The sequence below is a fragment of the Echinops telfairi genome, unplaced genomic scaffold (genome assembly GCF_000313985.2).
Source record: "Echinops telfairi isolate 266 unplaced genomic scaffold, ASM31398v2 ScPeMD7_2573;HRSCAF=3158, whole genome shotgun sequence".
NCBI lineage: Eukaryota > Metazoa > Chordata > Mammalia > Afrosoricida > Tenrecidae > Echinops > Echinops telfairi.
The window spans coordinates 8,904,693-8,930,794 of record NW_022106471.1 but is presented as its reverse complement, the minus strand read 5'-3'; the positions used below and the strand labels follow the sequence as shown (position 1 = coordinate 8,930,794).

Here is a 26,102-nt window from a genome sequence, read left to right as displayed (position 1 = left end):
TAAAGATATTTACATATGTACATGCCTGTATTTAGACCTCTATAAATGCCCTTTGCCTCCTAGTTCTTTCCTCTATTTCCTTATACTTTCTTCTTGTCCCTCTATCATGCTCAACCTTCATTTGGGTTTTAGTAATTTCTCTCAGTTACACTGCCATTGATCATTCCTTACCAGACCTCTCACACTCTACTTGCTACTGATTTAGGATCACTTGTTTTTCCCTTTTCCCTGGGTTGGTCAACACCACCTCCTTTCCCATGCCTCCCCTTCTCCCATGTCCCCCCGGAACCATCGGTCCTGTTTTTTTCTCCTCCAGGCTGTTCATCTGGCCTATCTTATCTAGACAGACCTGCAGAGATAATAATATCCACACAAAAAACAAGACAGCAAAACAAAGCGACAAAAGAAAAAAATGACACCACCAAAAAAACCAAGGACAAATAGATTTTTTTAAAAAGTAAAAGAAAAACCTGTAAATAGTTCAAGGTCTGTTTGATTATGTCTAGGAGTATCCTCCAGTCGTGTCTGATGGGGTGCCATGCCCTGGCCCTAAAGTCTATTTTTGGTGTTCCCTGGCGGCTTCCTTGCTTTGTTCCCTTTGCTGTTCTGTTGCACGCCCTTAGTGTTGTGGGGTCAGATCAGGCGCAGTTCCCACACTGTGTGTCCAGTGTTGTCCCCTGTAGGGCTGTGGGTCAGTGGGGGATGTCGTGTCTCATAGTGGAACCAGCCATATGGTCTTCTCTGTGGATTGGCTGCCCTGAGCGGGTATATCATCCTCAAGGCTTGGTGGGCCAGGATGTGCTCCACTCTCTCTTCTTCCCCCTTCATTTGCTCCTGTGTGTTCTGATCAGACATGTCCCTCTCCCTGAGCTGCAGTTTCAATGCTGTCCTCTGAACTAAATTCTTCTGGGGGGGAGGGGCAGATGTCCACATAGTTGGGTTTGGGGCTGGACCCTCAGACCCCCACTCCACTGGCTACCCACTTCATGCCGATGCGCTGCATTCACATCCCAGAACACCAGGTTAAAGTCTGGTCCTTCTTTCCCTGTGGAGCTATGAACAAAATCCTCCCTGGATTAGTGCCCTGTTCCCCCACTATACATTTCTATCGTTTTTTGGTTCCCCATCTCCTTTTTAGTTGGCTACCATAAGATACATACCCCTGGATTTGTTTTGGCCCAAACCTTCCTGCTTATTAACTCTCTAAACTGGTCTTGTGCAGCAGATTTGCCTGGTGAACCTGTCTTTTGATCTTTTGACTGCTGCTTTCATGAGCAATCATTGTGGATCCAAGCAAGAAAAAATCCTTGACAATTTCAATATTTTCTTCACTTATCATAATGTGTTACCTGTAGGTTCAGTTGTAATGATTTTGGTCTTCTTTACATTCAGTTGTAGTCCATACTGAAGGCTGCAATTGTTGATCTTTAAGTGCCTCAAGTCCTCCTCACTTTGACCAAGTAAGGTTGTGTAGCTGCATATCACAGGTTGTTAATAAGCCTTCCTCCAGTCCTTTTGCCACATTTTTTTTCCATATAAGCTTCTCAGACTATTTCTCAACATACAAATTTACTAAGTATGCTGAGAGGATACAACCCTGGAACATACCTTTCTTGATTTTAAACCATCATGCACTATTCCCTTGTTTTCTTGGCACAACTACCTTTTGATCCATGTGCATGTTCCTCATGAGCACAATGAAGTGTTCTGGAATTACCTTTGTTCTCAAGGCTATCAGTTTGTTACAATCCTGTCTTTGGATAAACCTAAATGTCTTATTGTTATTAGACTCTAGTAATCTCTTTTGTCATCTCCTATGTGTATTTCCTTTGTGTTTTTTGTTGTTGTTAATGCTTCTGCCCTGCAATAGGACCCTTAAGTTTGTCCCTGTTTTCTCATTGATATTTATAGGTCTGAGATTTACATTTAGGTATTTGACCCATATTTAGTGCATATTTTTGTACGTGGGTGAGACATGGGAGACATTTCCTTCCTCTACAAACGGAAATTCAATTATTCCCACACCATCTGTTGAAGATTATGTCTGTCCTATTTAATGTTTTTTGGCTCTTTGTCGAAGATCAGTTAGTTGTTTGTTGGTAGTCGAATTTATTTCTTGGTTTTGTATTCTGTTCGAGTGGCATGTGTATCTGTATTTGTACCCATACCAGGGTGTTTTAACTGCTGTGGCTGTGTAAAAGGTTTTGAGGTTGGAGAAGTGAGAGGCTTCTTATTTTGTTTTTCAATGCAGTTTCCTCAACCTTTTAGGTTAAATAGCCATTTGTTTTCTCATCAATGCAGTGTTTTATTTTCTTAAAACATCTTCATAGTAAGCCTAAATGATTGTCCTGTGTCCTTCAGGAAAATCTGTCAACCTTTGGAATCTTAAGAAACAATCATTGTAACTTTCTGAGCTTCTCTCTCTGCCTTTATTTTAACCGGCTCAAGAGATCATCTTGAAAGCCAGTGTTTTGATTGGACTTTTTGAAGGCACTTTAACAATACTGAGAAAAGTGTGTGACTGAGAGAACCTGTCTGTAGTCATCCATTGTTTGCAGAGACATGTTTAAACATTTTATGTATGGACTAGAACCCTAGTGGCAATACTTTTTAATTTTGGTGTTATGCATAGTATTGGATCAAGACACCAAAAAGATCCTGATTTTATGAACATTTTATGAAAGTTTATGAAATTGCAAGATGATGTAAGGGCCTCATCCATTTACCATTTTTGTTATTTCCATCTTTCATACCTTGTCCATCTTGATTGAATTCAGAAGAATAAAATAATTTAGGATAAAAGTCTGATATTGGAGGATGCTAGAAGGTAAAACTAAAGGCGAGTGATATATGAAAAATAAAATAATACAATGTGTACGTTTTTGAAAGTTTGAAGATAATCTGTTTTAGAGTTGAAATGATAAAGGGGGAAGGTTGTAGAGATAATGATCTTAAAGTATAGGTGAAATTATATTTAGTTCTTTTAACTAAGGTAAGTAGTTTAGGAAATCAATGAATTTGTACTATTTTAAGTAATTGTATGTCAAAGAAAATAGATTAGGGAGGTGCAAGGTAAGGGGAATATATGTATACATGTGCCTTTCGATCCTGATGTACACCGATTAAAAAAAAAAACACCTGGAAAAACAGGTAACAAGAAGAATGAGTAATTTAATACTGCCTAGGGCTTCTGTGTGTGTGCTGGCAAGTTCAGGGGTTTAAGTAGCTTTCAATTAAAAAAATAAAAAACATAAGCACATGCATTTTAAAAAACACTTGGTGCAACACCCCCTCCTCCCCCCCAAATAAACCCCACAAAAAACAAAACACTTGGCCAGTCAAGGTTCTCTACCACCTGAATGGGCATCAGGAAACCTGTATTCATTTTTAGACTTCATCACTAATAGGCAGGAAGCCTAGGCAAATTACTTTCTTTTCCTACTGTCTCAAGGAACTCCCATGACTTAAGAAATATTTTTCTTTAGAGGACTTGCTTCAAATCCATTCTATTTATGAAAGATGTTCTTCCAGCTTTTCTAAGGTTTCCAACCTAGCTTATTTTAGGTTAAATAAGCTTGACTTCTTTCTATTTACCTTCTAGAGATTATTTTGAAAATTACTGGGATAAAGTATTTTGTATACTCAAGTATTTAATCAATAAAAAGTATAGTAAAATTTGGAAAACAGTAAGCTAATTACCCATTGTTCTATCCGTCATATAAAATGGTGGTTGAATATATTGTTGTATTTGCTTCAAAGTCTTTTTCTTATATATCCTTTATTTTTTTTAAAGAAAACCACAGCTGTACTCATATACATAGTTATATTTTCTTCAGTGTAGACGCATAAATGCGCCCATGAAGTTTTTGATTTTAGTGATAATTTTATTCCATCAAATAGAACTTTACTAACTCATCCTTTTTGTTTTAATTTATATAATTTCCTCCATCTATTTTTAGAAATAAATCTGATGGATTTATTTCAGCATTAAACAATTTTTAGTTTAGGGTTATTTCTTGGTATAAGTCCACAGAAATAAACTGATTGGACCAACTTTAGGCCTCTGAATAAACTGTTGAGTTGGTACTTTGGCTGTTAGTGGTGATTAGCTTCTGAAGGCAATACTGTAAAAAAAAGACATATGGGTGAACATTTTTAAATAGATGGGGTTTGACCTGAATTAATTTCTTTTTGGTGAGCAGAAGTAGGACATCGCTTGCTTACTTCTTTCCTAGTTTGGTAGGAGGTGATTTTGTCTGGTAATATAGAGAGTTGTGGTTCCAAGGGAGGCTGGTTTCATTTTATTTTGTGCTGAGGTTGTGCTCACCCTTGACTGAATGAAGCTACATGTTAATTCCTGTAGTAAGTCACAGCAACAAAAGAGTTTTCCTCAGTGCCTCATTTGATTTCTACATATGGTTAAGTGCACTTTCTGAGCCACACCCTATTACTGTTACCTAATGTCGGGTGATACCAGGTCACTTTCTTTTAAAATGTACACAGACTTTCGTAAGCACGTTCTGCAGACAAGTTAAGGTTTGCTTTGCTACAATGAATTTTGACCTGTTGTTGACTTAATACAATTAAAAAAATACGCCTCATACCTTCCTCGATACAAGAACACTTTGTTCTAACAAATAGGTATTCTGTGATGCTCACACCCTCCCCCTCCTGCCCACCCTGCCCCCTCACAATTGCTGAAGACAAAATGGGTGCATAAGCAGATGGGATGAAGACAGAAGATGGTGCCCGGCTATTAAAAGATATAGTGCCTGGGGTCTTCAAGGCTTGAAGTTAAACAAGCGGCCATCCAACAGTGAAGCAACAAGCCCACATGGAAGAACCAAAACAGCTGGTGCGATTGTGAGGTGTCATCCAGACCAGACAATGGGTATCAGAAGATTCACAACAAACAGTAAACAAACAAACAAATGCATTAGTTTGAATGGAGTGGAAACCCAAACCCTGTCTATGGACAATGGACTAACCCCCCACAGAGGGGTTTCAGGAAGGGAATGAGTCATCAGGGTGCAGTAGAGCACGAATGGGTCACGCAATATACTTCTGATCCCTTGAGGCCTCCTACCCCCTACCCCCCAGCTATCATGACCCCAGTGCTGCTTCCCATTCTGGACTGGACGGGAGCATGTACATAGGTAAAGGCAAGAGATAAAACTCACAACGCATGGAACCCAGGAACAGCTATGGGAATAGAGATACCAAAAGGGTAGGGGGAAGAGGCGGGGAGGGAGGTGGGCACCAATTGCAATGAATGCCACATAACCAAACACCCATATTTAGGGGGAAGAACAACAGAAACAAGAGGGGAATGGAGACAGCAGTTGGTGTGAGATCTGAAAACAATTAATAATCTACAATCAAGGGGCCATGAGGGTTTGGGGAGGGTGGGTAGGAAGGAGGGAAAAAAAAAAGGAGCTGATCCCAAGGGCTCAATGGAAAGTAAATGTCTAGAAAAGAACAATGGAATATATGTACTAATATGTTGGATACATTGATGTATGGATTGTAACAAGAGTTGTAAGAGCCCCGAGTAAAATGATTAAAAAACAAAAAAATATAGTAAGTGATCTCATTGTTTTATTAAAGTTTCTTCTTTGTACTTTTACTGGTGATCTCTCAAAAAAAGTCTGATTTGTTTAACAATAATTAAATCCTAGAAGTAGAGTATTTTAGAGATAAAAAGAAACCTTAAAGTTCTCTTTTCTGAAATCCTTCATTTTATGTATGAAGAAATTGTCGCTCATATGGGTCCGGTGCTTTGTCCGTATCCCCTCACTGAGTGGCACAACTGAGGTTGGAATATAGTTCTCTTATATCAAGTGTTTACATTTAGCTTACTTGTGCACTAACATAGCATGAGGTCCCTGGGCTGCTTTTTGAGTAACTCTTGTTTGCTATTCCTGCCATTTGTGGCAGCTGTTTAAAGCATGCCAGTGCTCTACTGCGAATGACAGATTAGTTCCTGAGTAGTTGTCCAGCGGATCAAATTTCATTACAGAATATCAACTCCTTTTTGCATATTTGGTATCATGTAGGATTAAAAAAATCAGCTTCAGTTTTGGTGCTTGACAGTCTTTCTAGAAAATGTGAACTCAAATTCGGTACTCATGGGGGACAGCTATCTACCTCAATAACTTCTGTGCTAACTAGTCCATCAGAAGGGAATGCGGTTAGATCATGTCATCTCACCATTCCACAAAATTGTGCTCATTGAATTATAATTTAGTATATATAGTTTTTCAGGACCCCTGGTGGTTGGTGGGCTCTGAAGTGGGCTGTTAGCCACAAAGTCAGTAGTTCTATACCAGCAGCTGTTTCTCAGGAGGAAGATGAGGCTTTCTGTTCTCATAAGGATGCACAGCCTTGGAAGCCCACAAAGGCAGTTCTACCCTGTCCTACAGGGTTGGTATGATTCAGAACGGACTCAGTGGCAGTGAGTTACACTGGGTCCGCTTTTTGGGAAATGTATAAATAATGTGATCAGGATTTCTTTGTCTTTTGCAAAACCATACTTGAAGACATGCTTACTGTTTTCCGCATTCGTGAGTGTGAATTCAGTGCTAAAAAAGATTCTATCCAGAAAAAGTTATACTTTGCATATTAAAAATAAGCCAAAAGGAACAGTGATAATGACAATGTTTTAGTTTGTTTTCACATTACCTTATTTGATATAACAATTCTATAGTATTATTAAATTAGATATAATTACTCTCAGATGAGGGAACCAAGTACAAAGAGGTAGACAGCAATGAGGAATTAATAGGAAAAGTACTCCCCAAAACAAAAAAACAACAAACTGGACTGGCTCTTTTCTCTTGCTGGATGTGAGATCCCCCTTCCTACTTCTGAATGGGCTAATTTTATACCTAACAGTATGGCAATCACTATTAATTTGTTAACAGTCACAGCGAAATCACAAAATCCAGTCAGTATTTTCCCCACATTTTTGCCCATACTCATCAGGAAGACGGAGGTTGATTGTTGGGAGCTACAAGGCTATCACTAGAAAAGCCATATTAAATCACTGCATTGCAACCAGGGCTCTTCACAAAGTAAACGTTTACCTTTTTATGCCATTAAAATATACACACACACAGACACACACACACATTTGTTGCTGTCAAGCTCTGACTCATACTGACCCCATATGCCTCAGAGTAGAACTTCATCATGAGCTTTCTTGGCTGTAATCGCTCTGGAAACAGATTGGCAGGCCTTTCTTCTGTGGTGCTGTTCCTTTCCATTAGTAGTTGAATACAAACCATTTGCACCATCCAGGGCCTTATGTATTTTTGCCTTAGAGCTATACTCAGTTTTTATTTGCATAAAACTTCCCAGGTAGTCAACATCTCTTTTTTTCACTTTAAATAAAACTTTCCTTATACTGGTCTTGTATATAAAACAGTTATGTGAGTATCTGAAAAAGTGAGTCTCTTAAGAAGTATGTGAAAAGTAATTGATTTCTATCTTTGAAGAATGATCAGCAAATTGTGCATTGAACATACTCTTCACCTGTGAATTTAGAATACAGGTTACCTACTTTTGAAGTACAGTAGTGGAAAAGGCACAAGGTAGACATTTCCATTCCAAATGGGAGAGATTGAAGGGATCCCTGGCATCCAGCAAGAGAGAAGCCCAGCAGAGTGTTATATATGTTGGTTCTCAAGGCTTGACAGTAATCCTCTGTTCTCTGAAACAGTGTAGGCAGTGGGCTCCACTCTCTAGAATCTGAATGTTGGCTAACTTTTCTGGGCAGAGGTCCCTTGGCCCAGGACTTTTAGCTCTGCTATCCAGGCCCAACTGGATGACAACTCTGTTCTCATTGTTTTGGGGCCCTGTTCTAGTCTAACTGAAGGAAAACCACATCTCGTTACCTCTGAGAGGCCTCATTCTTCTGCCACATTCATTCAGTTTTGGGCAGAGGATCTGACCTCATCCCACACTCGGAATGTGTGATTCGAAGCCCCATACTCTCAAATTGAGCCTGTGAAGATCAGTCTCTTTAAACTCAGAAGGTGTTGGTTCCCTTGATCCCTTGGGCCTCTTCAGCTGGCCTGGCACCTGCCTAGAGGCACCCACTCCTCTATTAAGCCTTGGCCCAGAGGTCCTCAGCCTGTGTCATTTGGTGGGTTAGAAAGCCTACATCTGTGGACACATTATTGGAGGCATCCTACTCCAATGGGAAGGAAGCCTCCTGCCTGAGGGTACTTGGCTATCTTATTCTGTGGGTCAACTCTGAAGTGGGTCAACTTCTACAAGTCTGGTTCTGTTACTCCTGTTTTTTTCCCCCAGCTGTTGCTTGCCATGTGCACTGTCTCTGGATGCAACTTTCCTCACTTCCTTCTAAGCCCTTAAAAGAATCACTTTTGATGTACATAATTCCATCAATAGTTTCTCCAAGGCATTTGCCAAAAATGTCATAAAAGCCAGGGATGTTGCTAACTGTCCTACAATGCACCAGCAAGGCATTATCTGTCTAAATGTCAGTAGTACCAAGGTTGGAAGACCACAATCTAGAACTAATAGTAATGTATTCACCCCAGTGGACTATTGTGAAAATTAACTGAATTAAAGCATTTTAAGTGTCATCCATATATTAAGTACTTAATGTTATCAATAATTAATTTATAGCTAATGAAATAAAATTATATGAAGACACATACATGTACTACAAAGAACTCTTTAAGATGTAAAAATGTATGAAACTTTTGAATCAGAAGTCCTTTTTTAAGCACTGACTGGCTGTATTAATCTTCCTTTTATCTGTTATCAATAACAATTCTTAAAGTAGAGTGCTGAACTTAAAGTGTGTATGAGTTAATGTTAGTCTGAATTTAAGCTAATAGTTGAATTAAAAGACTGTCAATTACCAAATTAAGATAAGTAATGCTCTAAAAAACCCACAAAGATCCTTAGGAAATCAATTTCTTTTTTGTAATTTAAAAATGCTATTGTAAAATATGTACAACATACATTTTATCATTTTAACCACTTAAAATGGCAAATTCAGCATCAGTAATTATAATCAGTGTGGTGCACCTGTCACCACAATCTACTTCCATACTACTTCCCCACCACAAACAAACTTTGTACCTCTTAGTCAATAATTCCCCTTTCCACTCTTTGCACACCTTGGCAACCTTGGATATATCCTCTGGCATGCTTACATTCTTCATATAAGTGGGGTCATACAATATGTGTCCTTCTGTATCTTATTTATTTCACTAAACATGATATTTTCAAGAGTCCATCTATGTTGTATCATGAATCAAAACTCCACTTCCTTTTTGTAACCTCTAATAATCACATTGTGTGGATCACATCTTATTTTTCCATTCATCTGTTGATAGACACTTGGGCTGTCCCGCCCTTAGCTGTGGTAGATAATGTTGCAGTGACTCTTGGTGTACAAATATCTAGTTGAGTCCTTGCTCTCAATTCTTTCCTTGTTGGAGATGAAGACAATTTCTTGATTGGCTCTCATCTACATTTGTATATCTAAGAGTATGTGTCTATAAAGTTTTGACAATATGTGATTTTCTTTAACAAGTATTTTACAAATATAAACTTAGGAATTTAAATAAGTTTTATAGATTTCATCAAGTTTTATCAAATTAATCATACACACACAAAAGGGGGGTTACCCCCCCAAACTGGAAATTTTTCCAAAGCTATATATTTACATTTTTTAATAATTAAATCTTTTTATTGGGGGCTTGTACAACTCATCACAATCCACACTTACATCCATTGTGTCAAACACTTTTGTACATTTGTTTCCCTCATCATTCTCAAAACATTTGCTTTCTAGTTGAGCCCCTGGTATTTGCTCCTCATTTTTTATGTATTTACATTTTTTAACAAAACAACCTTATCACTTTTGAAGTACTCTCCATTACACATAATACATTTGTCAAATCTGAGATACCATTCTTGGAAACATTTTTCAAACTCATCTGTTTGGATTGCTGACAGCACCTCCCTCATTTTTTTCTGCAACTAGTCAAATTGCTGTCCTTTCTTGTTCCTCTTCATTCGCAGAAACAAACGAGTTGCACAGAGCAAGGTCAGGTGAGTCAGGTATGTTGGGCCAGAGAGGCATGCTGTTTTTGTTTTGTTTGTTTTTTTGCCAAAAACTGGCGCACTGAGATTGTTGCGTGAGCAGGTGAATTGTTGAGGTTGAGGTGGCAAAACCAGTCCCCCATCTGCCACAAATCAGGCCTTTTTTGTTGCACAGTGTTACACAATCTTTTCAGTATCTCTAAATAGAAAGCTTGATTAACATTCTGACCTGGTTGAATGGACCTCCAAATTCACTATCCCCCTCACATCAAAAAAGTAAATGAGCATCCGTTTATTTTGGGTATCCCCTCATATATATCCAACTCCATATATAATATGGGGTGTTTGCTTCCAAATCTACAATGTGGTTTCAGTTTTTAATCTGTATACATATGCATACTGAAAAGGAATCAACGGAAGCCATGCTGTTGGTAATTATTATAATAACTCCATGTACTTGAAGCCCTACTACATATGAGGGGGTACGCCCCCCCAAATTTGAACTTTTCCCCAAAGCTATGTATTTAATTTTTTTTACAAAAGAACCTTACCACCTTCAAATTACTCTCCTTTGCATTTAATACATTTGTCAAATCTGTGATTCCATCTTGGAAACATTTTTCAAACTCATCTGTTTGGATGGTTGACAGCACTTCCCTGTTTTTTTTTTTTCACCTTTTCTCCATCATCAAATCACTGTTCTTTTATGTCCCTCTGCATTCAATGAAACAAAAAAGTTGCTTGGAGTGAGGTCAGGTAAGGTGGGGGGGGCAAGAGAAGCATGCTGGTTTTGGCCAACAACTGGCGCACTGAGATGGCTGTGTGAGCAGATGCACTCTGGTGGCAAAACCAGTCCCCCATCTGCCTTAAATCAGGCTGTTTTTGCTGCACACTGTCAGACAGTCTTTTCAGAACCTCTGAATATAAAGCTTGATTGACAGTCTGACCTGGTGGAATGAACTCCAAATGTACTATCCTCCCCCACATCAAAAAAAAATGAGCATCGTCTTGATCTTTGATTTCACTTCAGCTTTTTTTGAGTGAGGAAACGATGTCTTCCACTGGCTTGACTAGTGTTTTCTTTCGTGGTTGTATGCATAGCACCATGTCTCATCACCAGTAATGACCTTGGGGGAAAAGTCTGGGTTGCTTCTGAACTGTTCTTTCAAAGCACAGCATGTTTCCACTCAATGCTCTTTTTTCCTGGACAGTCATATAACCCAAGCCACAAACTTTGTAGCAGCCCTTCTTATTCCCAAATCTGTTAAAATTTGCTGTACCATGTTCCAGGATAGTCCAAATAACTTCTCCATCTCTTCAATGGACCGTTGTTGGTCTTTGAGCACAAGTGCATGAATTTGGTCAACATTTGAATCTATTCAGGAAGATGTCCAGAACAAGGTTTCTCATCAATTGACATTTCACCTTTTTTGAAACCAGAAAACCATTCTGAAATACTGAAAAGCCAAAGAGTTTTCTAGAAGGATATTTTCAGGTAGACAACATCTGTTGATTGTAAAATAATCACATGTAATATACTTTTTCTTAAAATTTAAGTGTCTAATGATAAGCAATAGGAAAAAAAAAGTGTTACCTGTCCTGTGTAGTCTTCTTTTAGTTCTCCTAAAATAAAAGACCACAATATTAATATCTTGAAGCCTAATATACATTATCCTAAAGTCCAGTAAAAAATTATTTGCTAGGAAAATTTTAATTTCCTCAGTAAAAAGAAATACTAAAACAATTGTAACCTAAAGAAATAAAATTTTATTTAAAAAAGTTTAAACTGAAAATTCTTGGTTATTATGAAGCAATAACTAGGCCTCACAATGATATGAAAGAACCATTCTCACACATCTGTTATGACTAATGTTTATACAGGAATCAGATGAGTAGGTTATGTCTGTTTTGCTTCTTCTGTTCCTAAAGTAATGCCTTAGGACTAATATGACAAGTAAAATTCATTTAAGTGTCCTGGCTAATTTGTGGTAGGAAACTGGGTTGAGAAGTTTTATATGGCCTGTTTTAGTCCCAATAGGAAAGAATGAATCTATTAAGCTGTAATTATTTGATATCTGCTCTCATTTCAGCAACGTATCTGCTGACTATATCTTAGTACTTGGAAAAGGATGCTTTGAAAAGCAGTACCTAGACAGGGAGCTGCTAGAAATTCAAGCCAGATTAAGAAGAGGACACGGAAAGAGGGATATTATTGCTGATGTCAGATAGATTTGAGCCCAAAGAAGTGAGCACCAGAAAGATATTTACTTGTTTATTTATTGACTAGGCAAAGACATTGACTGTGTGGATCATAACTAACTGGATAGCACTGAGAAGGGGGAATTTCAGAACACTTTATGGTGCTTACCTGGAACCTGTATATGGGTCAAGAGGCAGATGTTCAAAAAGATTAAGAGAGTACTGTGTGGTTAAAAATCAGGGAAGGTGTACATCAGGGTTGTATCTCTTCAAAGTACTTCATCAATCTGTATGCTGAACAGACAATCCAAGGAGCTGGACTTTGTACAAGAACATATGTCAGGATTTGAGGAAGGCTTGTATGCATTAATGTAGATGACTCAACCGGGCTTGCTGAAAGCAAGGAAGTCTTGAAGCACTTACTGATAAAGGTCAAGGACTACAGCCTTCTATATAGCTTGCAACCCCATGTAAATAAAACAAAAATCCCCACAACCTGACCAATAGGTAATATGACAATTCGAGAAAAGATTGAAGTTGTCAAGGATTTCACCTTGCTTGGCTCCATGGTGTTCATGCAGATAGCAGTTAAGAAATCAAACGATGTATTGTATTGTGCATATTTGCTACACAAGACTTCTTTAAAGTGTTGAAGAGCAAGGTTGTCACTGTGCGAACTAAGGTGTCTCTGACCTAAGACATGGCATTTTCATTTGTCTTACATATATGCCTGTGAAAGGTGGATATTGAGCAAGGCAGACCAATGAAAAATTAATACATTTGAATTATTGAGCTGACAAGATATTGAAAGAATCATGGACTGCTAGTAGAACAAAAAAAATGTCTTGGAAGAAGTATAGCAAGATTGGCCCTTGGAAGTGAGGATGGTGAGACTGACGTAGTAGCAGGAAGACCATGAAGGACGACATGACCATGCTTGGTAAAATAGAAGGGCAGCACAGAGAGATGACAGAGGACTCACACAACAGCAGTTGTAGGGTGGTGCAAGACTGGGTCATGTTTCCTTCTGGTGTGCATATGGTCAACTCGAAGCCACAACTGACTTCATGGCACCTACTACCAGCAACATATTCATTTCTCTTTTCTCCTTTGATGGAATTTATTTATATTTCAACATACAAACTGAGTGATATTCATTTCTGAAGCAGAGGATAGCTAACATTAGCATGGCCCCTACAACATTTAGCAGAATTCTTGTAACATTGGAAGTGCTCACTGTTGTTACTTTCCACATTCTTTTTGAGATTTGCTCCTAATAGCAGTAAGAGGGTATTTAACATTACAACACTTTGGGGCCTTTTCAAAAAGAATACAGGACTCCACCAAAAGCTTTCTGCATGTGAGATATTTTAGATTACATAAACCAAAAACATACTGTGGTACTTACATAATTTCATGTCAACTAGATAAATAAGGATAGGGGTAGAGTCTAACCTGTCAATCAGGTCACAGCCCAATGATACCTACTTGTGGATATGACCTTCTCATGAGGATTCTGGGAACTTCCTCTCTTTCTCCCTGGAGGCAGGCCACACATTCTGCTTCACTTTCCTGCTGTTGAGACACTCAGAAAGCTGGAGGAGACACCTGCAGACCCACACCAGAGATGCCTCCAACAGCATTGGGTGATTCACTAGACTTTTCACTCACCGGCCGTGATTGTCCTGTATTCAGCAGCATTGCATGTGCTGCGTGAGTCTGAAGAGGAATTTATGAACTAGTATTGGACCTATGGGCTAACATCAGACTTAAGGACTTAATCTGGGCTGGGATTTTTTTCAATATACAATTGCTCTTTTATATAAAGCTCTCTCTTACACACATACATGAGTGTCCCTGGATTTGTTTCTCTAATCAATCCAGACTAACACACAAACTCAATGCCATTGAGTTAATGTTGACTCATAATAACCCCCCTTGTGGGTTTCTGACACTGTAACTGTTTGTGGGAGTAGAAAGCCCAGTCTTTCTCCCTAGGAGCTGCTGGTGGTTTCAAACTGCCAACCCTGCAGATCGCAGCCCAATGTGTAACCACTGCCCTCACCAGCCTCCCGGGCTAGTCATAGTTATTGTGATAGGGATTTTCGTGCCAATGTAGCACCCTTAAGATGTGGGTGGAGTTTAGCCCGTCATTTGGTCACAGCTTGATGACCTCTTTTGGAGGTACTACTGAGATAAATGCCTCCGAGGCCTGCACCTTCCTCTTTCTCCCTAGTGGTGGACCAGTGTGCTGCCTGAGTTAGCTGCCCTGCTTCAACATGTGTGCTGTGCTGCTACCTGTGGGTCGAACCAACCATGGACCATGGTGGACTGAGTTGCTATGCCTTGCTCAACGCTGTGGCATCACCCCACCTTGCTGTGTCTGCTGCCTGTGGGTAGACGCCACTCATCTTTCCACCACTCCAAAGGCTGTACCTCCCACCAGCCATTTAATATTGCTACACTGTGAGGTTCCACCACAACCTGCTGCACTACTGACCACTGCTCAAGTCCATAGCTCGTTTTTCCACTGTCAGCCTTCTTGGTCTTCGGCTGGTGTGAGTCAGAAGGATTTTCAGCATATTCACTGTCCCAAGAAAGTGAGTTGCACTAAGCTCTCTATATTGCTGTGTGGATTAATTTGCTGTTGTATTCCTTTTCACTATATAAACTTAGTCTTATATATACACCGTGTATACTCGAGTACAAGCCGACCCCAAAATCAACTGAGGCACATACTTTTACCACAAAACTGCATAAAAAATGTGCTGAACCTGTGAGATCACAAGGTGTCGAAGGGATCAGGTATCAGACATCAATGACCCCCCAAAAATAAATAAATCATAGCATTGTGAATGAGAGGGAGTGCAGAGTGGGGACCCAGGGACCATCTGTGGGAAATTGGACATCCCCTTGCAGAGGGGCCGCGGGGAGGTGACGAGCCAGTCAGGGTGCAGTGTAGCAATGATGAAACATACAGTTTTCCTCTAGCTCTTGAATGCTTCCTCACCCCGACTATCATGATTCCAATTCTACCTTACAAATCCGGCTAGACCAGAGGATGTACACTGGTACAGATAGGAACTGGAAACACAGGGAATCTGGACAGATGAACCCTTCAGGACCAGTCGTGAGTGGCGATACCGTGATGGTGGAGGGAAGGTGAGAACAATTACAAAGATCTACATATAACCTCCCTGAGGGATGGACAGCAAAGTGGGTGAAGGGAGACGTCGGATGGTGTAGGATATGACAAAATAATAATTTATAAATTATCAAGGGTTCATGGAAGAGGGTGGAGCCAGGAGGGAGGGGGAAAAAAACGAGCTGATACCAAGGGCTCAAATAGAAAGCAAATGTTTTGAGAATGAGGAGGGAAACAAATGTACAAATGTGCTTGACACGATGGATGGATGGATTGTGATGAGTTGTACGAGCTGCCAATAAAATGTTTTTTTTTAAATGCTGAAAAACTCGGCTTATACATGAATATATACGGTACATAAAATCATAAGTGTTCTGGTTTTGTTTCTCTAAAGAACCCTGCTAACGCAGTTATGTGTATTGTGATAGAATTAAATGAAATCCATATGAGGTTTGCTTTTTCACAAAAGCCTTGTTGATTAGATCCTGGTCTCATTAGCTTTATGAAAGGATTGGAGAATCTATTTCAATATCTGACCAACCAAATTGGTAGTTGTAGCTGACCACCTTGCCCCTCCTCCCTTTAAAACACACATTTGTAATCATTCTCTAGCATCTTAAATCTGTCACATTGCATATCTGTCAAACTTTGTGTTTGTCTGAACACATCTAATGTTTCTGTTATTTCTTCCCTGTATTAATCTGTGCTTCCTGACTAATTCCAAAATTGTTTAATTACATAATTTATGTACAGACAGAATTATACCTTTTTCCTCCTTGGCTTATTTCCACTTTTCTTTGTTCACTTTAAGTTCTCAACCTGAAGTTCTGAACCTGCCTAACTTAGTCACATGTTAGCTTTTTACATTTCTATGTTTTAATTTAGTTTGAACAGTTTATCATCTTTATATAATTCTTCCTTATTTTTTCTGTTGTATCAGAAAGTACCAACTTTATGATGGTTTTGTATTCTGTGAATAGACTTGACTATGGTAGAACCATGTTTCCCAGAATTTTCTTGTGTGTTTCCATGTTAGAGTTGGCCAAAGATTTATGCAAGATTTGGATGGAGAAAGCCCAAATCAGCAGTCTTTGCTCCTTGAAGGTTTTTGTGGTAAGAGACAGACATTGGAATATCAGTGGCTTCCAGCTTCTCCTCTCTTTATGTTCCCCAGCCAGCTCTTGTCAAATACAGGCCCAAATGCAATGTCAACTACTCGCTATACACCATACCAAGCTCGCCTTTGTAGCCCATTTCTGGTGGTTGGTCCAGCCTGGCTGCAGGAGGACTGGTTAGTGACTTTTCTCTGATGCTCCAGCTTCTCAAAAAATTGTCATTTATTTTTCTTCTACTTTCTTAGACCATAATACTCTGATAAAGGTTTTGTTACTCTGATTGAACAATGATTGCTACAACTCTCTAAATGAGACAAAGTGTCGGCTTATAAATCATGTTGTATTTATATTTATCAGTAGTCTTGATCATGTCTCTAATAATAGCAGTTGATTACCTGTAACAACAAAAAAGACTATTTGAAATGTTAGTAAATGAGATTCTATTTTAACTTCTAGAATATAGAAAAAGCTTTTGTTAGATTAAGTAAAACCTCCTGCCCTTGTTACAGCTGTTAGTATAGGAAATGTCAATTGATCCAGTTTTCAGTGACAATTAGAAATTGAGTAGCTTTGATAGAGTTTGTAGAGGGTGGGGCTGGCGATAAATACTACCAATAAACAACCATTTTCTTTTGTGGGGGGGATTCTTAAGAACTGTGAATTAGGTGAAGGTTTACATATCAGATCATTGTTTTTGTATTCCTCAATTTAAACAACTTATCTAACCTCCCAGTGGCTAGCTCTGTTGCCTTCCCTTAGCCCTTCCCCCATATCCCTCTTTTAGTATTTTATCTTCCCCTTCACTGAAGTTAACACTTCTCTTCCCTCAAGCCGATTACTTCCCTTTCTACCCTCTCTCACTCCTTGTAACCATCAAAGTCTGTTTCTTTTGGCATAAAAAAAACCTTTCTTACTTTTAAAAATCATATATTTGTCCTTTTGTTTTTTATTAATATCACTCAGCACGGTATCTCTATCCGTGTCACCAAATGTTTCACTGTTTAATCATTATTCTTTAATTATGCATAGTTTTCCATTGTGTATGTACCAAAGTTTATTTTTTCCATTCTTTCACTAATGTCATGATTAACATGAGTGTACATAGATGTTTGAGTTATGTTCTTTATTTCTATAGGGTATATACCAAGTAGCACTCTTCCAAGGTCATCTGGTATTTCTCTTTCAACCTGAGTGAAAAATGTTTTAAGATAACACCCAATTTAAGAATTATACAAATATGATGTAATTATTAAATTAAAATATTTTTAATATTACTCTTGCAAAGTAATATTATTCATTATTTTGTGTATACATATTTTCTTGCAATGTGTTAAGTACTAGTCTAGGTACTGAGAATACATCAATGAACAAAAAAATTAACACAAAATTTTTGCCTTGTATAGCTTAAATTTGATTAAATATTATCAATATTAGCAACAAACATAAAAAATAAGGATCTGCATTAATTTGTTATTATTGCATTGATCCGTTGGTACATGGCATAGTAGTTCATTTTACAGCAGAAAGAGAATTTGATATGTTAACTGGCCACCTATTGTACACTGGCTAGCTGCTGTCAATCTGGACTCCACAATCTTATGCACACTAGAACATCACACTGCCAGGTCCTGCTTCATCCCCACAATAGTTGCTGTTTGAGGCCATTGTTGAAACCACTGCGTCAGTCCATCTCGTTGGAAGGTCTTCCTATTTTTCACTAATGTCTTTCTCCAGGGGCTGTTCTCTCTTAACAGCATATCCTAAGTATGTAAGATGAAGGCTTGCTCATCATCCTTGCTCCTAAAGAACATTTGGGTTATACTTTTTCAACTCAGATTTGCTTAATATTTTTCACCAACACCATAATTCACAAGCATCACTTTTTCTTATGTCTTCTTTAGCTTTTCTGCATGCATAGGAGGCAACTGAAAATACCATGACTAGGGTCAGACAAATCTCAGTCTTCAAAGTAACATCTAGTAGATAGTTTTTAAATTCTTTTTTAATATATCTATAAATGTATTTCCAAAATAGTGTTTTGAAATGATCAAGGTCTAAGTAGAGCAAAAGAGGATACTTGAGCTAGAGTCCAAAGAAAGGCAAGGAGTGTTATAAGGAAAGAATAGTCAGTATATTCAAATACTACCAGTAGCCATGTGGAGGAAATCTGGCATAATTTGATCATTAGAATCAGTCAATAGGAAACAGTCATTTTAAAGTGAGTATTTTGAAATCAGCAAGATGGCACCACCCGCAATATTACACCCTTTCTCCCGGCTGCTGACCCTGGGCCTGGCTCCTGAGCAGTCTTTCAGCAAAGTCAAAGTTTTACATTTGGGAGCTGATAAATAGAAAACCTGATTGACTGAAATTTGGCCTGACCTTGGGCACCACAGTATTCCTATGGACCTATCTCATCAAGCAACATAGTGAAGATGTCTTAGAATATAAAAGAAGAAATGGTTTGGAATAAACTATTGAAATATTGACACAGTATGCTCCATGTCATGATTGCAGGAATTCTTCTGGATTCACCAATCTTTTGAATGTAAGTGAGAAACAACAGTTAAAAGTGAATGTATATTGTCAGCAGCTGTGTGTTTCATCAAGTGAAACAAAGTACTTCTGTATTCTTTCCATACAGAAGCAAACCAAGAAGGAAAACGAGAGAGCGAGGGACTAGACCCTACACTGGCACACCAAGCCCAGAGTATGATGTCCCAGCACAGAGCTGCTAAGGCACAGACAGAACTGTACAGCAGACAACAGCTTGAGACATGATGTCCCCTCACTGGAGCATACTGTGACAGAGGACAGTATTCTGGGGACACACAGTGAGGTGTGTGTCTAGTTTGACCACCCTCACAGTGGGATGAACCAAAAAGGGAACATAACAGAGCAGCAACGGGAGCAAAGCCAAGCCAGAAAACCCTTGAGGAGTGCCCCAAATAGACTTCTGATTAGGAGGGGCAGTTCCTGGAACTCCCCTACCCCCACTCCAGGACAGGTGGGGAGATAGTCATTAAGGTCAGCAGACAGACCTGGAATTATGATGTATGCTTTTTTTTTGGTTTTGCTAGTTTTACTTCTTTTCCTCTTTTTATTTGATCTTTTGTTTTCTTTTTGTTTTGTTTCTGTTGTTGTTGTTTTGCCTACCAATATGGAAGCAAGCCTGGGTAGAAAGCAACAGACCTGCAGAGAGAAGGAGGCTGGGGAAGGGAAGCAGTGAACAAACAGTGTTAATAGGGGAACAACGAAGGAATTAAAATCAACAATGAGGAAGATGGAGAGACCCTGGGGTTGTTGGAGCAACAGCAATCTAGCTAAGAGGAATTACTAAGAGGCAGAAGGGTGAGCATGATGGTGGGAAAGGAGGAAGCTAAAAGGAAACAGGGAAGATCTAGGAAGCAAAGCTGTGGATAGAAGTATAAATAAGTTTGCACTTAAGTAAATATATTAATAAAAGTAGAGGTATTGACTTAGGTACATATATTTATATGGCAATACATTGAGGAGGTGGATGGACTTTGGGTCTCTGCTGAAGACCTTCATTAACACAAGAACACTTTGTTCTAACAACCTGGCATTCTGTGATGCTTACCCTCCTGACAAAATCGCTGAAGGTAAAATGGGTGCATGAGCAAATGTGGTGAAGAAAGCTGATGTTGCTCCCCAGCTAGTGGATGAAATAGCGTCTGGGCTCTTAAGAGCTTGAAGTTAAACAAGCAGCCATCTAGCAGAGAAGCAACAAGCCCACATGGAAGAAGCACACCAGCCTGTGCAATCATGAGGTGTCGATGGAATCAGGCAACAGGCACCAGAAGACCCAAAACAAAACAAACAAAACAAAATTACTGAGAACATGGGGGGTTGGAGCAGAGACCCCAAACCCATCTGTAGACAATAGGACATCCCCTCACAGAAGGGTCACAAGGAAGGGATGAATCAACCAGGGTGCAGTATAGCACCAATGAAACACACAATATTCCTCTGGTTCTTTGAGGCTTCCTCACTCCCCCATGATCATGACCCAGTCCTGCCTTTCAGTTCTGACTAGACTGGCGCATGTACACTGGTACAGAGGAAAGCTCACACAATCTAAGTCAAACCCCTCAGGAACAGAAATGGGAGTAGCAATACCAGGAGGGGAGGGAGAAGGGGAGGAAGAGAGAACCTATCGAAATGATTGACACATAACCTCCTCCCACAGGGGTATGAACAACAGAAAGGTGGGCATAAGATATGAATAGTGGTCATTGTAAGATATGAAAATAATAATTTATCAGTGGGTCACGAGGGTGAGGGCAGGGGGAGAATGGGAAAAAAGGAGCTGACACTTTCTGGTAGAAAGTAAATGTTTAGGAAATTATGGCAACATATGTATAAATATGCTTGATACAATTAATGTATGGAATGTTATAAGAGTTGTAAGAGCCCCCAATAAACTGATTTTCTTAAGTGAATATATTGGAAGCACTGAGTAGAAAGGCTCATGTCAGTATTAATGTTTTGAGGTGAAGAGAAAGTAGACGCAGTTAAAAATTGTGCAGTAGTGGAAAATAGGGTAGAGATGGTGGCGTAAAGCTAGCATTAGGGGGGTAGTGTGAAGAGTCCATCAGAGCAGTCTACTATTCCTCTACCAGTTTCTGATGAAAAGGAACGTGCAGATAGGCCCTTCCTCTCTATTTTTACTGTTCAGTATAGTTTCTGTAAAATTATAGCTACTCAATATCTGCTGAATTTTAGATGATAGAATCGTACCATGCTAAATCTTTTATCATAATCTTTCTCAAGTTTAGCCTGTTCCCACTAACAGTATTTCCACTTAAGATTATTCACAAACTACTCTAAAAACTTGATATTTACTTTCTCCTGTCATTTCTCATGTTAGTCAGCTGGGATGAGGTCACCGAATTAATATTTTCACATCATACACTTGGTTATATCACTCACCTGCTTCATAACTTTCAAAGTCTGATCACTATTTATTGAAAACATTTGTAGTATTTGGCTTTACACCAAAGCCTAGCTAGACACAATCTGGCCCATAATTTACCTTTCTATCATTTTCTTCCAACTAATTGCTTACACATTAGCATCATTGGACTTAAAAAGCTTATAAACCATAACTCCCCAGCCCAGTAAGTGACTATTATTGTCTAAATAAAACAATTCCAGAATCAAAAGTAATTTTAAAATAATTCAAGTTCTTCAATACATTTCTCAGATATCAAGGAGATTACATATACTATAGTAATACTTATTAAAAATTAATTTTCTCTCATCTACTTCTCTCAGATGTTGAAACTGCTCTCATTATGTCTCCTTCCTTGGACTCTCTGGGACTAAAATTCCTTATACAAACTATTTTTTAAAGTAATTTTATTGGAGACTCTTACAACTCTTGTTAAAATCCATGTATCAATTGTATCCAACATATTTGTACATACATTCCATCATTCTTTTTTAGACATTTACTTTCATTGAGCCCTTTAGATCAGCTCTTCTTTTTTTCCCTCCCTCCTCCCCCCACGCCAACCCTCGTGGCCCCTGATAGATTATAGGTTGTTATTTTCAAATCTGACTGACTGCTGCCTCCCTTCCTCTCTGATTTCTGTTGTTCTTCCCCCAGGCTGGGGTGTGTGTGGTTATATGCCATTCATTGCGATCAGTGCTCCGTTCCCTCCCCACCTCTCCCCCTCTTTCCCCTACCCTTGTGGTATCTCTGGTCCCATTCCTGTTCCTGGGTTCCATGTGTTGAGAGTTTTATGTCTTGCTTTTACCTATGTACATGCTCCTGTCTAGTCTAGATTAGGAAGCAGCACTGGACCTTATACAAACTATTAACTCTAGAAGCCTTTCATGAGCTTCTGTTTCCTTTTCTTCCAAATTTTGCATTTCAAAGTCTCTATGAATTAACAGAATTGTACTCTTCTTAGATAAAAAGGCAAAAGAATGAGTGGGCCAATCTAGGCTCTTCTTTAGTGGACATCTTTAGGGACGTCGTGAAAACACCCAATGTTAATTATTTGTGCCTCTTTAACAGACAGCTGTTTGTGTATTATTTGTACTTTTTGTCTCTGTGATTTCATAAGCAGTTTCTTCTGATTTTTGGAATTCCACCTATCTTTGAAGGACACATGCTCAGCTAACTATCTTGGCTACAAGTGACTGCTCTGTTACTTTGTCATGATTTATTTTCTGGTATCACTTTTAGAGTGTATATTACATGGCTGCCTTGTGTTTCTTACTGAATTGATCAGGAATCGTGCCATATTTTATATTGATCCTCTGTGCCTAACTACAAGTGAGCAGCGTAAGCATCACATGAGAGCTTATTAGAAATTGGAAATTGTGTGCTGTAACCCAGACTTCGTGGATCAGAATCAACATTTGAGTAAGATATCCAAATGAATTATATGTTCATTAAAATTTAGTCTTTGCTGCAATCAAATAACTTGGTATTTTACATTACAGCAACCAAGAGTGCTCTTCTCTTAGAATATGCTAACTAGGAATGCTCAGGGTTTCTGCTTTTGCTAATTTACTGGAAACTCTTGCAAGCTGTAACTTGGTTTTTCTCTTATACTTTGAGTGCCTCATTTACCTTGGGTACTCTTACCTTCTGTATTACAGGTCCCAGTCATCGAAGATCTAGCACAGATGTCTTTTTCAAGTTCACGCCTTCTGTCAGTTACTTGTCTTTTAGCGCATGGATTTGGGTTGGTTTTATTTTTTTTTATGGGGAAAAATTATTAAAAAGGAGAATTACAGGGTTAAAATATAGATTTGAAAATAACGAATAACTACTTTTCAGTACTTTAAAAACCTAAGAAAAAAAATTCCCTGGAACCTTTCAACACCATAGTCATTTAAACACCATCCTAATAAAAACATAAAGTCTGATTTTAACTCTTTCACCATTAAATATTTTATAGGACATTTTGAAAAGTAAAACAATGTTTGACAAAAGCTCATGCACAGTTTTACGTAACAAAATTGGAACCAAAATATAATACTTTGCGTTTTTAGGTATTCTAAAATTGAATGGTAAAAGTTTATTAAATAAACTTGATTTTCCTACCTTTAAAAATAATCTGTTTCCCCGAAAGTAAGACATCCCCCGAAACTAAGACCTACTTATAGGTTTGCCTCTCGCTGAAATATAAGGCATCCCCCCGAAAATAAGGGTTTAGATATGATGTTGTTTATAATGATGTTCCAAAAGATGATGACATGACTGTCATTGAATAAATGAGTAAATGTACCACAGATTGTTGTACATGGAAATAATGGTAGTAACAAGAAATTCTTGTTACTGTTGGATTCACCGTTTGTCTGGTTATGCTGGTTTGTGATGACAACTACTACCATATACAGGTAATAAATTTCCCTTTTTTTGGTTCAACAATAAATGTGTACCGTATTCTTCTTCGTGTAAAAATAAGATATCCCCTGAAAATAAGACCTAGCATATCTTTGGGAGCAAAAATTAATAGAAGACACTGTCTTATTTTCGGGGAAACAGGGTAGTGAAGTATAGAAAAATCTTTAAAATTCAGAAAAAGATCAGTAACATAATCAAAGCATTCCTCTATTTAGTTAACTCCTTAGTATTATGCACCTTTTTATTATTAGGAACTTTTTGAGATAATGAAATTTTATGTCACCCTCATGAGATATATGGATATTTTTATTTAAATGATGATACATTAAAATGGACTTTGTTTTAGTTTATGGTTCTGTGAATTGTGTATGAATTCCTACGTGTTGTTGGTAGTTGCCATCGGGATGGCTCTGACTTATGAGGACAAAGGTATCACAAAGTGCTGTCTGGTTCTGTACCAGGGGTGGGACTATTGGTAGACATCTGACTGGACTCATAATTACCCCCACAATTAGAACACAGTTTCAGCTCGACATAAAATCTTACCCCCATGCTATCCTTCAGCATTACCCCTTTGTTACCCTTTTGCACCTAGCAAAAACTGCTCGTCTCCAGACTTAGTTTTGACTTTGAGAACGTGGTGTAATTGAAATCACACAGTATATACTTTGTGACTCGCTTCTGTCAGTTACTATAATGCCCTTGAGTTCATCCTAATTATTTTGGATAACAATGGGTTGTACCTTCAACAGGTTAATGGATAACCTAGTACATAGATTCTGCTATATGTATACCAGTTTATCCATTAATCTATCTAAAGAATATTTATTTCTCTGCCATTTTTTAGCAACTATAAATAAAGCTACTATAAGCATGTACAGGTTTTGTGTAAACATATATTTTTATTTCTCTAGGGTAAATACTTAGGCATGGGATTACTGGCTCATACGTTAAGCATATCTTTAACACTGTAAGAAAACAACAGTACACGACTTTCCAGAATAGCTATACCATTCTGTATTCCCAACAGTGATATAAGGGTTCCAGTTGTTTTGCATCCTCCTAAGTACTTGGTATTATTAGTATTTGTTACAGACTCCTAACAGCCTTTCAGAGGTATCTCATCATGGTTTTAATTGCATATCCCTAATGGCTGATGATATTGAGTATTGTTTCATGTGCATATTTTGCATCTATAGATCTTATTGAAAGGGATCTTGGTGGCATGATGGGCTGCTAATCCCAAACTCAGCAGTTTGTAACTATTAGCTGCTCCACAGGAGAATGATGAGATTGTCTACTACAGAAAAGAGTTACCGTCTCAGAAACCCACAGGTGCAGTTTTACCCTGTCCTATAGGGTCGCTATGAGTTAGAATTGACTTAATAGGAGTGTTTGTTTTTTGGTATCACTTTATTGAAGTATATGTTCCAGTCTTTTGCTCATTTTAATTGGGTTGTTTGTTTTCTTGATGTTGGGTTTTGAGTATTTTCATATATTTTGGATATAATTGATTTGCAAATATTTTGCCTTTTCATTGTCTTAACAGTGCCATTTAAAGGGCAAAGGTTTTTAATTTTGGTCTAGTTGTGAGGATTTTAGTCTTTACAGATTGAGTTGTAATCAATACTGAAGGGTGCAATCCTTGATCTTCATCAGCTTTCAAGTCCTCCTGGCTGTCAGCAAGCAAGGTTGTGTCATTTGCGTATCACAGGTTGTTGAAGAGCCATTCTCCAATCATGGTGCTGCATTCTTCATGAAGTTCCGTTCTTCAGATTATGTGCTCAGCCTACAAATGGAATAAATGTGGTGAGAAGACACAAACCTGACGCACGCCTTCTCTGATTTTGAATGGACTGCCTCTCCATCTATGCACAGTTCCACATGGGCACAGTTAAGTGTTCTGGAATGAACATTTTTTGCAATGTTATCCATAATTTGTTATGTTCCACATAGTTAAGTACAAAGTCAATGAAACATAAGCATCTGTCTAGCATTTTCTGCCCTCAGTAAAGATCCATCTGATAGTTATAGTTTATTTTTTTCTCTATTTTAAAGATTCTCTGTATAGGTTGTAGAAGTGCCCTTCACGTCTTAGTTTTTTGATAGATTTTTCAAAATCAGGAATGGATGTTAAATATTTTGGAATGCTTCTTTGCAATAGTTGATCTGA

General features: G+C 38.4%; 1 protein-coding gene and 1 pseudogene across 5 annotated transcripts in view; one reads left to right on the top strand and one right to left on the bottom strand.

Annotated features, from left to right (window-relative positions):
• LOC101642381 (WD repeat containing planar cell polarity effector) overlaps window positions 1-26,102 on the bottom strand; it is a 340,297-nt gene that overhangs the window by 2,433 nt on the left and 311,762 nt on the right. For 2 of the 5 annotated variants that reach the window (XM_045294101.1, XM_045294104.1), the window contains 2 exons: window positions 23,165-23,244; window positions 11,678-11,706 (listed from right to left, as the gene is read on the bottom strand). In XM_045294101.1, coding sequence (XP_045150036.1) covers window positions 11,678-11,706; window positions 23,165-23,244 — 109 coding nt within the window. Of the gene's footprint in view, window positions 1-11,135; window positions 11,590-11,677; window positions 11,707-23,164; window positions 23,245-26,102 lie in introns of those variants that run through there. The other 3 variants (XM_045294103.1, XM_045294105.1, XM_045294106.1) reach the window with 3 other exon arrangements.
• On the top strand, window positions 18,784-19,015 carry LOC115870902 (annotated as a pseudogene).